Source organism: Cornus florida, unplaced genomic scaffold (genome assembly GCF_030987335.1).
Source record: "Cornus florida cultivar Cherokee Brave unplaced genomic scaffold, ASM3098733v1 CherokeeBrave_3.0.0_Hap2_Chr05, whole genome shotgun sequence".
Taxonomy (NCBI): Eukaryota; Viridiplantae; Streptophyta; class Magnoliopsida; order Cornales; family Cornaceae; genus Cornus; species Cornus florida.
This window is the reverse complement of record NW_026775575.1, coordinates 98324379-98337715: the sequence shown is the minus strand read 5'-3', so window position 1 is coordinate 98337715 and position 13337 is coordinate 98324379. Positions and strand designations below refer to the sequence as shown.

The following is a 13337-nucleotide window of genomic DNA, read 5'->3' as shown; positions in this document are numbered from 1 at the left end:
CGTGTTTAGTCAAGAAAAGTTACTTGTGGATTGCAGTGAGTCACAAATATTTACTTTGTTCATGTAAGGACTTTTAAGAGAGTCTATTCTTGTGCCACGAAAGCTCTTTTAATGCATACAATATTCAATTAATGTTGGCTTTGTTACATTAACATTGTTTTATAAGTTCCATTATTTTTATTTTATTTTATTTTTGTGTTCATAGATGAAGTGAATATCATGGATAATTTATTAACGAAATTAATGATCCATGTTTTAACACGTAATAGTGTATTTGAGTTGTTCTACTAAATTTGGAAGATCTTTACTCGAAATATGAGTCTTTTAGGTCTCTTTTGTTATCTACAGTTGGTCAAAAGCTAGTTGAATTTATTATAGTGATGGTAAAATAAAAAATAAGTGGTGTAAACTTCAATGAAATACATGTCTACTTCTTGCCATTTTGGCTTGTATAAGGGTTGACCTCCATCTTTAAAATAAGTCTCTATCTATGAATGTATATATATATATATAAAATAAGTATCTATTTATGTATGTATTTATGTAAAGATTTTTAGTCCAATGTTTAGTGAGGGACACCCGTTTATACGAAATAAATATAAAGATGACAATGTGTAACAAAACATAATATTTTATATCAAGACGTAACATTATTACATTAAAAATTCAACACACAAAACACTATTACATAACCCTATTACATTAAGAAAGCAATGCGCGTAACATTAAGAATGTAACATAACTATATTGAAAAAAGCAACATTATTGATGAAATGACATTGCGCAATAATCTCAACTTAATGGTGTTACGTTGTGTTGAGTTTTCGATATCATAAAATATGCTATTTTGACATAAGGTATTGTGTGCATATCAAATCTTTGTTGTTTTGATGCATTTAAAAATATAAGATATATAGTTGCAACGGAGATGATCTCGATTCTTTCAAGTATAGTTATATTCATGACCATGTTAAGATAGATGGCCATACATCTTAATATTAACTTTATTTTGACACATAATTGCAATTTTTAGCGGTAAATAATTCTTTTTAGTCGTGACAATTAACTCCTATAATAAAGAGCTTGTAGACCAATGTTTTGAATGCTTGTGTTCCAATCTACTTACCCGGGTTTGACCCTTATTTACCACCATGATGATACTTATATTTCTTGAACATAATTAGGTATGATATAATCTCATTATATTTCATTTTTATTTTTTTTGAACAAAGGTCAAGTATTTAGTTCCCTTTGCTATGATTTTTTTAACGATTATACTATGATATGATGTTATAACTAAAGACGTTAAATATTATTCTTCGAGCAAGAAGCACATGATATGTAAACAAAGTTTTTAAAAAGTATAAAATATGTATTTGAAATTTTAAAAACAAAAAACAAAAGAAAAAATCTCTTTTATATTTTATTATTTGTGCTTCATAGCGGCCCCCCATAAAAGTTGTTTAATGGGATTCCAAAACATGTTTATCTTTTTGCTTTTCTTTCCAACAACCCTATGATCATCCTTTTGTGGGAGTCTAAAAAATTATAAATTAATTTGACCCAAGAGGATTAGCATCGGGTTGTTCTCTTAAATCAAATTGGCCCTTAGATAACTTCAATCAAACGGCTGGTATTAAATTTGATATCTTGACCAATTAAAATAATAATAATAATTGAACTAAGCAAGCTGTTGATGTGGTCATCCATGACCTAGGTGGTCATAAATATGGCCTAGGAAGCATGAATCTGGTAGCTTTGATCAAATGCAGACACAAAAATAATGATAAACTTAGACTTGTGAAACAAATCATACCAATTACTTCAGGTGCACTAAATATCTTTTTTCCTAGTTGCACTATAGGGCACATGACCCACATTCATGACCAGATCCACTTTTTGCTAAACTCACACCATCGTTGGGTCAGGACAGATGTCACAGATTAGATCCAATTCCATCCTAAGTTATACAGTTCTTCTAAACAGTTTTTTCTTCTAAACTGCTCTCACGTCCTTGCACTAATTCCATCCTAATTTATGCAGTTCTTCTTACCAGTTGCTGCTCTCACGTTCCTTGCGCCTCACGCTCCCACTCCGCGCGCACTTTGCTGCTCTCACATTCCTTGTGCACTCCGCGCGCACTTTCACTCCCAGTCACACCATCATTGGGTCTGAACAGATTAGGTCCAATTCCATCCTAAGTCATGCAACTCTTCTAAACAGTTGCCGCTCTTGCTGCTCTCACATCCTTTGCGCCTCACGCTCCACGCGCACTTTCATTCCCACTCCAAACTCCAAATGACTTAAATTTTGCCGCTTTCGCGTTCCCGTGACTTAATCCATCCCTAGCACTCTTGCTTAATGTGTGTGAGAGAGAGAGAGCCTGGAGAAGGTGAATGGACCCCAAAATGACAACCAGCCCATTGATTCAAAGAAAATCTCAAATATGCAACCCATTCTAAATGTATTAACTTTGTTCTTTTTTCTGTTTAGTAAAATAGATCTCAGTACAGTCTTCTACAGAACAGGAAACCCCTAAAATTCTGGTTTTCTGTAGCCATTTTCTAACCCTTTGATTGTTATACAAGAACACGTACAAAAGATTATAGTTAACCTTCAACGACGAAAGCAACTTTGAATGCAACAGTATTTGCAGATGGCCGTGCAAACATATTTGCCGTGGTTTTTGGTGCAGTCACATATTCCCGAATAACCAAGAGAAGCTGAATGATCAGATAGCGATGAGTACATTGCAAAAAGCTTCTCCACAGTAAATAGCATTGTAGTAGATCTGTCATCTCAGACTTTTTTAGTAGATAGCTTTCTTATCTTCCTGTCATGGTTGAGCATGGAACTTACACTTTCTACCACCAAAATAATCTGCACAAAAAACCAAAGCTTACATAGAGAGACACAAGTGTATCCCAAGTAATCTGCAGATACATCAGCTAATTTGTGCAAGATGTCATCTATCATGTTCAAAGTTATTCCACACCATATGCAGATCTCCTCATAATAAGTGGAGGTCAAACTTTCTTCTTATATGGTCCTGGTGCTCTTTCGTTCAGCTTAGGAAAAAGAAAAGCGTCTTCTACACCGAAAGAGGCAAATCTCAGAATTGTAATTAGACTAACAGCTTCCTTCACACGTTTACTTGAAATTTTCCAACATTTTATGTTATTTTAGATCAAAGACCAAAACTCTGCCTATGGGGGAAAGGAACTAAAAATATACTTTTCCAAGTTATCGCATTAATGCCAATCGCTCAATAACAGCCGATCTTAGAGCAGCAATCTCCTCATTGTTCAAAGATTCTGGACGGGTCCGAATACTTTCACAAGAATTAAGCACCGAATCATCACCAAAAAGTTTGCCAAAATTGAATTGCAAATACTAATAATAAAATAAGCATTTAACCATGTATCCATCATCAGAAAAAGCTTAATTGAGGCTTGTTTTAATTTTATTACAATTTAAAAGAACTTAAAATTAGAAGGGGAAAAAAATCATTGTTAATGCAGTAATGTTTAATTTAATTACGAACAAACACTAACTTTTACCACTGCATTTGATTGAAAGCACCAAAAGCAAAAGGAAAAGGCTAAAGCTTAAAACTAGAGAAGTTTGAACTGCATGAAGACATTCTTTTGCGCCTTCTTGGCAAATTTTCATTAAATATTAGAATCATCTGATGCACTAGCTAAAAAATAAAGGGAAAAGAAGCAAGAATATTTTCATTTAAAATTAATTAACTAAAAGTAACAAACCTGCAAGCAAGCATAAGCAATTGCAGTTGCGAAGTAAAAGTTCGCATTGCCGGTACCCTGCAAATTTCATATTATAAGATCAAATGCTGTCACCTTTGATTGTGTGGGTATGTGTGTGAGCTTCAACAAAAACATACCCTCCATATCCATAGATTGTGCATCACAGGGCTAAGGAGAGAAACTCCCACATATCCGGAAAAGAGAAAGAAAGAGAACTGCATCTCTGCATGACATGGTTGATAGATATCGTAAGATGCCAATCCATGTTAAACCCTTCAAAAACAATAGTGATCTTACTAACTTGCCTGCTAGTTCATTGACAAACAAGCCCAACAAACCCAAGTACAGAGCTGAGTCTCCAACCTGATCCATTTTAAATCATACAACAGAAAACAAGGTTAAAATTTTGAATCACAAAGTTATATTTATTTGATAAAAGATTCAAGATAAAAAAGTAAATCCCAACCAAGTTCTTACTTCCACGGCTTGTTCTGGTGATTACTAAAATGATGCCATTAGAAGAAAAATTAGAAAATTTTAAATTTAACCCGAGATTATTTGGAAGATTGCAGTTGCATGTTAACATTAGCTGGCTATAGGCTGGAAGATAATTAAGCAGGCAAGAAGAAAGACCGCTCTTCCAGCTTGTTTAGACAATTACTTTAAACTAGTGTAAGAAATTTTGGCATCTAGGAGAAGTCACCAAAAATTTTAGTATGGAGATTCATTTCCACAGACCCAAGTGTTAATTTTTTCTTATAAGATTTATTTTAACAAACTGTAATCAATTGGTAATTACAAAACAATATACATGACGAAAGTAAACCAAAAGAGCCCCAAGGGAATGAAGATACAGCAATCAAAGGATGCAATCCTGGACCAATGGAAAATCTGAAACTAAATAATCAAAAAAATCTATACTGAAGTTTTAAACACCAAGACACTTCACTGAATATTCCATTATCCTTAACAACCATCAAATTATCAACCCTAATTTAATTTTCTAATCTATTCCTATCTCAAAGCAGATAACGGAAGAAAAAGATACCACCAATAAAGAACAGAGTAAAATAATTTAAAACTAATTCAGATTAGTTTAACATGAAGCATGTCTAGTACAAACCTACTTCTCTTCACAAGTAATGAATGAACAACGGTGAACAACAGTAAGGAATTTTCCCAAGAAAAATGTTGGGTGGAAGCTTAAATAGTGAAGGGCCATACAAATGAATGTAGCTGGGAAGAGGCAATCTCTCTCCCCAACCATTGACTCTGTAGAACAAGCTCAACGAGTATAACACAGACTTTTAGAGTTGACATATCCTCCAACGGTCAACATATATTATGCGGCTGTGGCTAAATGCAATTTCAAGACAGTTTCCAATAAATTAACACCCTAGTCATGTAGGTCCCTCTTAAAGTCAGTAGACCATCTAGAGAGTTGAAACCATTACGGAATTTCTAAAATTAAAATAGGAGGGAAAAGGCACTCAGTACACTTAATAATTGCAAAATGGAATCAAACCCTTAATGCATTTTTTTGGCTATTCTGATGGACTGAAATTCCTATTTTTTGTTGGTTGGAGTGGGAGAATGGAGGTTAGGGGTAAAGGTTTAGGTTATATGGTCTTCTGCATTTGAAGAGAATGCATACCAGTGATATTTATTTAATCAAGTGTGATTTGGTGGTCAAGAATAAAGGTTTAGGTTATATCATATATGGTCTTCTGCATTTTGAAGAGAATGCATATCTGTGATATTTATTTAATCAAGTGTCATTTAGTGGTCAGGACCTACATCAAGCTTTTCGTATTTGTTACATTCCCAAATATAAATGCACCTCATTGGATTGCATGAAGTTTCAAATAATGGTATGACTTCGCTTGCCAATTTAAAGGGAGAACTGTTGAGGAGATTGACGGGGACGTATGGTGGGAAGTCATGCTACTTTCAGACATGGATATGGGGGAATTCAACTCCCATCTTGTACCCAATTGAGTTGATTGATCAGGCTTTACCCTATGTATTTTCTGATTTTTGTTTTGTTGCTAGTCTGCTGACAGTTGTTATCCAAGGGAATGCCCTTGTTGCTATTTGCACCACTTTGTTATATATATAAAATTTTCCACATTTACCCAGGAAAAAAAAAAAATTAAGGGAGAATTTACCTTAGATGTCTTTGCAAGCAACAATTACCAGTATAAGAAGTTTCTTCCTATTAATAAAACACTGTTATTTATTGTTTTGGGGGGGGGGGGGGGGGGGTGGGGGGGGGTTTGGTGAATAGATAGTACTGAAGGTTATAAAAACAAAGTTAAGTTCAAAAGACAAGTTATATATGCCAGGAGGAAAATTAAAGAGCAATCCATGACATATCCATGGTTAAATCACAGAAGAAAAACTCCAATCCTGACAAATTTAGATTAGGGAAGGATGGGGAACTTACTGAAGGATAAGATTTGAGTATTGAAGAAATTGTAAGGTACACAAAAGCAAGAAAGCAGGGCCTGTGCTTTAGCCTTATTGCTAATGGCAATATCATGAATAAAATATTCACATGGAAAACAATCAGAAAGAAATTTCTGAAAAAATCAAAAACTTCTGCAAAGAAGTACCTGCATTTAAATACAAAAGGAGATTACATAAGTGAGGAACACAAAATAAATCACTCCAGAATCGACGTACAACACATCTAGCTTTGCACTCACCATAAGACACCAATATTTGGAGATAAGTCCTCCACAGTGAGAATAAACCCATATGTTCTGCACAATTGATCCATGCATGTAGTATGTAAACAATCAGTATGTATGTAAGCAACATAATTTAATAATATATAGAGCAATAGATCTTCTTCTTTAAAAAAGTGGGAGAAACTCAGTGATTAAAATACTGAAAATACATAAGTGATCAAATTCATTGTCCTTTCATAACCCGCGTTGTAAATTTTTACAACATGGATAAAATGAGGCTTTATGTACACAGAATTAGTATGTGTTGGTGCACTAATTCTTAAAAAGGAATTTAACGCATTATAAAAAGTGGGGAGAATGGGTTTAACAAGTAAATGATGGTGTATGCAGAAAAAAATTGGTTAAACATACATAATCAGCATGTGTTGTTAGAATAGATTGAAGATGCAATGCATCTATGTTTGTGAAAGATGAAAAAAAAAAAAAAAATTGTTAAACATCAAAAAATTGACTTTCATTTACAAACAAGTATTAAAAAAAACATACGTGCACACACTTTCTTTGGGTTTTAGCATCTATCGAAAAGGGTGAGATTTTTGGCTATCAAAGCCGACACTGGTTCAAATAAAGCAAACAGGATAATGACTGAAGGTATTTGCAATTTTTGAAATTTGATATGAAACACTAAATTAACATTCAGCAAAGACATGATCCCAAGTACTTCATGAAAGTTCTAGCATATCAAAGTGGGAAAGAATATAGGACAATGGTATGCATATTTGATATCAGAATGGTACCTCCTAAACATCTCCCAAAGACCACCATACTTTTTGACAGAAATGCCACATAAAAGGAGGACATATAATGCCCAAAGACATGCCCACAAAAAGAAATATACTACTGGTCTCCATGAAAAAGATGCTGGTTCTGCTGGTTGAGTAGTCAATTCCTTGTCTTGAAAATGGCCATCAGTTGAAGGGTTATCTCCAATTTTAAAAGACTCCGTTTGCAGAAACAATTTCCTTGGGGGAGCATCTGGACCGTAACCTAATAAAAGAATCATCTGGAACAAAAATGGACCAAATTTACAAAATCACAGATATTATGTCCTTGAACGAAAAGGGAAATTAATAGGACATTCACTACTAATCTTCTTCTATATTCTGGACAAAGAACTTAGCCCTTACAAACACCATAAGAATAAAAAGCATACCGGTATGATTAGAATTGCAGGATAAAGAGACAAATGTGTTGCAATGACCCATCCAAGAGCTGCCAATGGAACTAGTCCTGCAGTTCATCAGAAGCAACATATTCAATTGAAAATTTAAATTATATTTAGATCATTCACTAGTGCTTTAGAAAAGGCTTCTATTCCATCCTTAACTCAATTTTCAGTAACATGCTGAAAATGAAAAGAAGCCCCATAAAAGGGTAGTCAAGCCTGATAAAATATCATCCTTGATTGTCTCATCAATGCATCCATAAATAAACCAAAAGAATATAAATAAGGGGTCCCAAGTCCCAACTACAAGAGTAATTAGGAGAAAATTCAGCTAAAAAGTAAGAAGAGAAAAGGATCAAGATCGGAAACACCAAAACCAACAATTAAAAAGGTAAATCTTATTTTCGTATGATAGAAGCCCCCGCGCCACCCAAAAAAAAAAAATTCCACTCTTCCTACTGTTTGATCTAGAGACCCATCAAAAATCATAGGCAAAGGAAGGCCAAATCAAGCACTTATCTCGAGCCTCCAGAGCTTCTAAAATTAACCCAGTGAGCAACAACTCAAGCATATTTTCTGCCATAAAGGGATGGGACCCCAAAGTGGCAGGTCCCAAATCCCTACATAAGAGCTGAGTTCTCAGCCTGTATCTGGTAAAAACCAAAGATACCTCATTGATCTCTAAAGATGCCTCCAATACCCAACTTGGTAAAATATACATATGGAGCAATCCACCAATTGGAACCAAATACCAGGTACTAGAAAGTACCATAGCAAAGGTGGTAAGAGTATCTGACTTCAAAATCCTAAGGAACTGCCCCCAAAGAGAACTTTGAATTCTGTGTGGTAACATACAAAAAACCAATGGACCATTAGCCTAATGGTAGAACCTCTCCTTCCTCAAAGGGCGGTGAGGGGTTCGAGCCCCGTAGTGGGCAACTTGTGAAATGTGTGTGTGAGTACTCACCGAACAGGGTAAAAAAAATGAAAACACACATATCCGAAATTTTCTCAGAAAAAACAAACTTGTCCTGAAAAAATACATGGATTACTTTCCAACAAATTATTAGAAATCAGAGCAAGAAAGGCACAAGGACCACCAAGTTTTACCTCTATCCCCTTGCCAAATGCTCTTAAACTTTTCTTTATAAAATTAGATAATTCCACAAATTTACTGACATGCATTAGTAGTAAATGACTAGTGTTCTTTAAGCAAATATAAGGATCACCATTTTCTCAACAAAGAAGAAAATGTATGGTGGGAGAGAGGACAAAATATTCTAAGCAGTTCATTCGCTGATGGTATTTCTTTTATCTCTAAGAATAGTTCATTTCCTATCAAAAAATACCCACGGCATGTATCGCGCAAGAAAGAAGATACAAAACAGGTAGCATTTCATTCAGTGATGGCAGTTTCTTTTTTCTCTGTTACTATTCATATCCTACCAAAGATTACCAGCCTAACGCCCCACCTCATGGAAGAAAAAAGGATTCACTAACACCTCTTTACTTTCAATCAAATTAGTGGTTGTTGTCTAAGCTTTAATCTCAATATTTACCAATCATTTAAGTATATAGTACCATATAAATAAAATGAACTTATTCAGGATATTTACAAAATAAAATGTACTTAGATAATTTACTAGTTAAACAATTGTGCCACATAAAATGCTGAGACAGCGACTTCACATAAAAAATGACTTAGGACATGGATGTTTTGACAGTATTGGAAGAGATTTTCTGGTAAACAGCAAATGAAAATTGTTATGTAGATCCTAAATGAATGTAAACCAAAATTTCCCTTGTAATCCTGCTTATGCTTTTGCAGCTTATACAGCAATCTCGTTCTCCCAACCCATATTCATCAAGCTAAAATCACCAATAATTCACGAACAAAAAAAACTGACTCTGCAGCAATAGGACATAATTTTGTGGACAAAGAATCAAATTCGAAAGAAAATTAAATTATTTCAATGTAGCTGAACCCTCAAATAATAATCATCAGGTCTCACAATGGTGACTAGGGACGAAACGATTGTACTAAAGAATAATGTAGAAGGCCCACAAAGCATTAAACTCCTAATGTATTGGACAAAGATTGTCAGCTTCTCACTTGTACATGCTCCATAAATAGACAACATGATGACAAGATTTTCAATTGGGGATGTGGTAAAACCCACACAGGTGACTATGGTGAAAGGATTCCATAAGTAGACAAGAGCAGCAATATCCCCGGATGAGAGAATCTCTGAAAATATGAATAATATAGATCATCAGCTTATAAGGGGAAACGAGGAAAAAGAATAGCATCCAAATATAACTGTGCAAAAAATGCATTTTAATGGCGTCAAAATATAACTTAAAATTACCAGAATTTTCTAACAGTTTAACAAGGTTTAGTGATTTCAAACTTTGACTATATGTGAATTGAAGATTTCGTCCAGTTGCCCGAATAAGCATTGCAGTGATGAAGTCTGCAATCACAAAAACCAAACTGTATCCAAATATGTGTTGATATTAACAGTGTAACCAAAAACAGGAATGAACATAAATGTAATAAAAAAACAAAAATGCATATTCAAATTACAGCTTCAATTTCTTTCCTAGCTGAAAATTTTAAAAAATAATAATAATAAATTTATTTACTCACCAATACAATTAGCATTAACGAAACACCATGCCCAAAGTTGAACTACATGAAACTTCAGAAATCATGCTAGATCAGCAACTTCATCAGATTTTCAACCTTCTAACTCCTCAATCCATGATAATAAAATAATTTAACATTCATAATGTTTCGAACTTATTAAAATCATGAATTATCACTATTATGTTAAATAATAAAAAATAAATAAATAAATAATAATTTTTAAAAAAAAAAAAACATAGAATAAAGAAAAACAACCAAGAGATGTTAAACATTATCATAATATGTCCACATTTTTTTGTTTTCCTAAAGATAGGCAAAATCCATTAAAGAGCATCAGAAAAGGGAAGCATCCCATGTGCATGGGGTATACAAAAGAAGATACCAAAATAAAAAAGAATAATAAATGCCATCCAAAAAGTCGGCAAGAAATGTGGACATATTAAACCACCCCATCAAGTAAAACAAATAAATAGCTCAAAACAGGAATGTCAACTTTTAAGTAAACTCCACGCGGTGAAAGGGATTATCTATATCTCTCCTGCCAAAGATTTCATATGACACACAAGGGACAATCTCCCAAACACTTTTATCACTCTACCAAACACAACCCTCTTTCAGTTCACCAGCAGAACTCCTGACCTTGGCAAAACCCAAGTCACTGCAAACACTCAAAACAAGAGGGGCGTCAAACCTAAGTACATGTTTCGGGTGTGGCAACATGTCTATAAGACTCTTAAACGTCAGACTTATCAACAATCCAAACCCAATAAAACGGGTACACCCAAATATTCATGTTTCTAAACATTCTTCTTTTATTTCTTAAGGTAAAATTGTATTTTTATGTAAAATCAACCATCTAACATGGATAATTTACTAGTTTTGGAGTAGCAATGCAACAAAATGAACATATTGTGATTATAAAGTATACGTGAAATATCAAAATGATTGCTAGGTGCATGCCCAATCAAGCATGTAGGACACAAATCTCATACACATAGGGTCGATCATGTCCAAATGTCATGTACTAATGTAGGCGCTTCTTAGAAGTCTATGTAACGTTAACAATGAAGTATTTATTATTGACACTCTTTCCTTCAACATATGGAAGGATCAATGGGTTCCAGTTCCCTGAACAAGTGATCGTGGTCTCCACTATGTTGTTGTATTGACACTCTCTCCTACGTCTTCACATATGCAACACTGATCCATACCTGTTTACTACCTCCTCCTCCACTTTTCAGTAGTTGAATAAGCTTCCCTTGAAGCCCAAAACAGAGATATCAATTGTCAATTTAACGAGGTTTAGGCATCTTTCCTTGACAACTTGTTCTCCATTCATTTCTATACGTCACACAAAATTTATCTACGGACCATTCCTCACATATGAGTGACATGACTAAAAAATCCACCCAACCCTTCATTATGCTCTTCCAAAATGCGAACCATGGGTCAATCTCACCTTTCTGAAGGACCATTTCCCCTAGGCAGGTCCAAACTCTGTTGCTATGATCCTGATCCACAAAGAGACCTTTGCAACAGATATCTCCAAAACCATTTTTATAGAAGATTAGAGTTGAATACGCTTAATTTCTTAACCTCCAAGCCCCGGACTCGGTCGCAACATGTCACATCCAATCAATCAAATGATGCTTAAAATCGCCCAAATGCAACACCCAAAAAAAAAAAAAGACCCTTCTGAAGTTTCCCCAAAACACTATATAAGATAAAATAGAGAATGGATAACGGCTGGAAACATACATAAGCTTCTCCAGGTAGTTTTCTTAATTAGTTAATTACCAACCCCAATTATGCATTGCATGCACAAGTGGGGGCATGTGTGCGTGTTATTTACTAGTAGTGCATAATTATAAGTTGTAATTGTGAATAATTAAACAATATACATCGCTGATAACATAAGGAATACTAGATCAAACTACGCTTAGCAAAAATATTGCTAACTTTTATCTCAAGAAGGTTTAAATTATCACATCATATTCAGGAAACTAATAAAGAACTAAAAATGGAGGAACTAAAAACAACATGGTACCTGCATATGAGATGATTTGGTTGCCCTTCAATTCTGCCAGTATTAAAGTGATATTTAGCATCATAACACATATATATATGTAATTACTTGAGATGAAGGGTTTAAAATAAAGCAGATAGTGTACCTTTTGACTGTGAGCGGACCAAGAATTGAAAGTAGGAGAGGAGATCCATGGTACATTGAACCTATGAAACAAGATATGTTATGTTTTCTGTTTAATGAATAAGGTCGTTATTCAATTCTAGTGATTATAAACGTTACATGAAAATGTCAATAAACGAACCAGCGTAGGGCGACATCGATGACTGCTTCAACCAGTATCCTTCAGCCACTACAAGATCGAGCAAATCTCAGTTTAAATGAACCGAATATATATATGTGTGTGTGTGTGTGTGTGTGTGTGTGTGTGTAGAGAGAGAAGGGAGAGGAAGAGAGAGAGTGTACAGCGGCGGAGACTGGTGAGAGGAGTGGAGACTTCAGGTCGAACGGCCAAGTTGAGATTTTTGGGGAAGTAAATGAGGAGGAGTCTGAAGATGACTGATGCGAAGGCCCAACTCCAAAACCTTGTCTCCTTTTTCTTCTTCGTTTCCTCCATTTTTCTCTACTCTTTTCAGATCGGAGCTAGCTCTCGGGAAATAGAGTACAGGTTATGGTTTTGGGCAATGCAAGGGATATGGGAAAGGACACCCAATACGACGGCGTCGTCTCCTTTAACCGTTATAGCCAATATAGTAGTAATTCTTAGGGGAAATTATCAACAATTCCTGCGTTTTTCATTAAAAAACCAAATAAGTACTCTATTTTATTTATATTTTAAGACCAATAAGTTCATTTTTTTATTGTATTGGCAAATATGGTGTTCTTTTAACAAAGGGTTAATTATAACGACACCCTCTGAGGTTTGATGTATTAACAGCCATGTATAAATTAGTCATTTTTTTAACAATGACATCCC

At 34.6% G+C, this 13337-nt stretch overlaps 1 protein-coding gene across 2 annotated transcripts; it reads right to left on the bottom strand.

Annotated features, from left to right (window-relative positions):
- Positions 1–2438: 2438 nt before the first annotated feature.
- On the bottom strand, positions 2439–13067 carry LOC132307859 (uncharacterized). Of its 2 annotated transcripts, none has more exons than XM_059805734.1 (14): positions 12827–13067; positions 12666–12713; positions 12507–12567; positions 12383–12415; positions 10055–10179; positions 9799–9933; positions 7674–7750; positions 7258–7523; positions 6476–6532; positions 6214–6382; positions 4073–4130; positions 3905–3990; positions 3768–3824; positions 2439–2880 (listed from the first exon to the last, which is right to left on the bottom strand). In XM_059805734.1, the coding sequence occupies exons 1-14, from the start codon at positions 12975–12977 to the stop codon at positions 2800–2802; spliced, it is 1404 nt and encodes a 467-aa protein (XP_059661717.1). In that variant the 5' UTR covers positions 12978–13067; the 3' UTR covers positions 2439–2799. The 2 variants fall into 2 exon arrangements, with proteins under 2 accessions (XP_059661717.1, XP_059661718.1); XM_059805735.1 differs by having other exon boundaries at positions 10055–10159; positions 12827–12915.
- Positions 13068–13337: the final 270 nt, after the last annotated feature.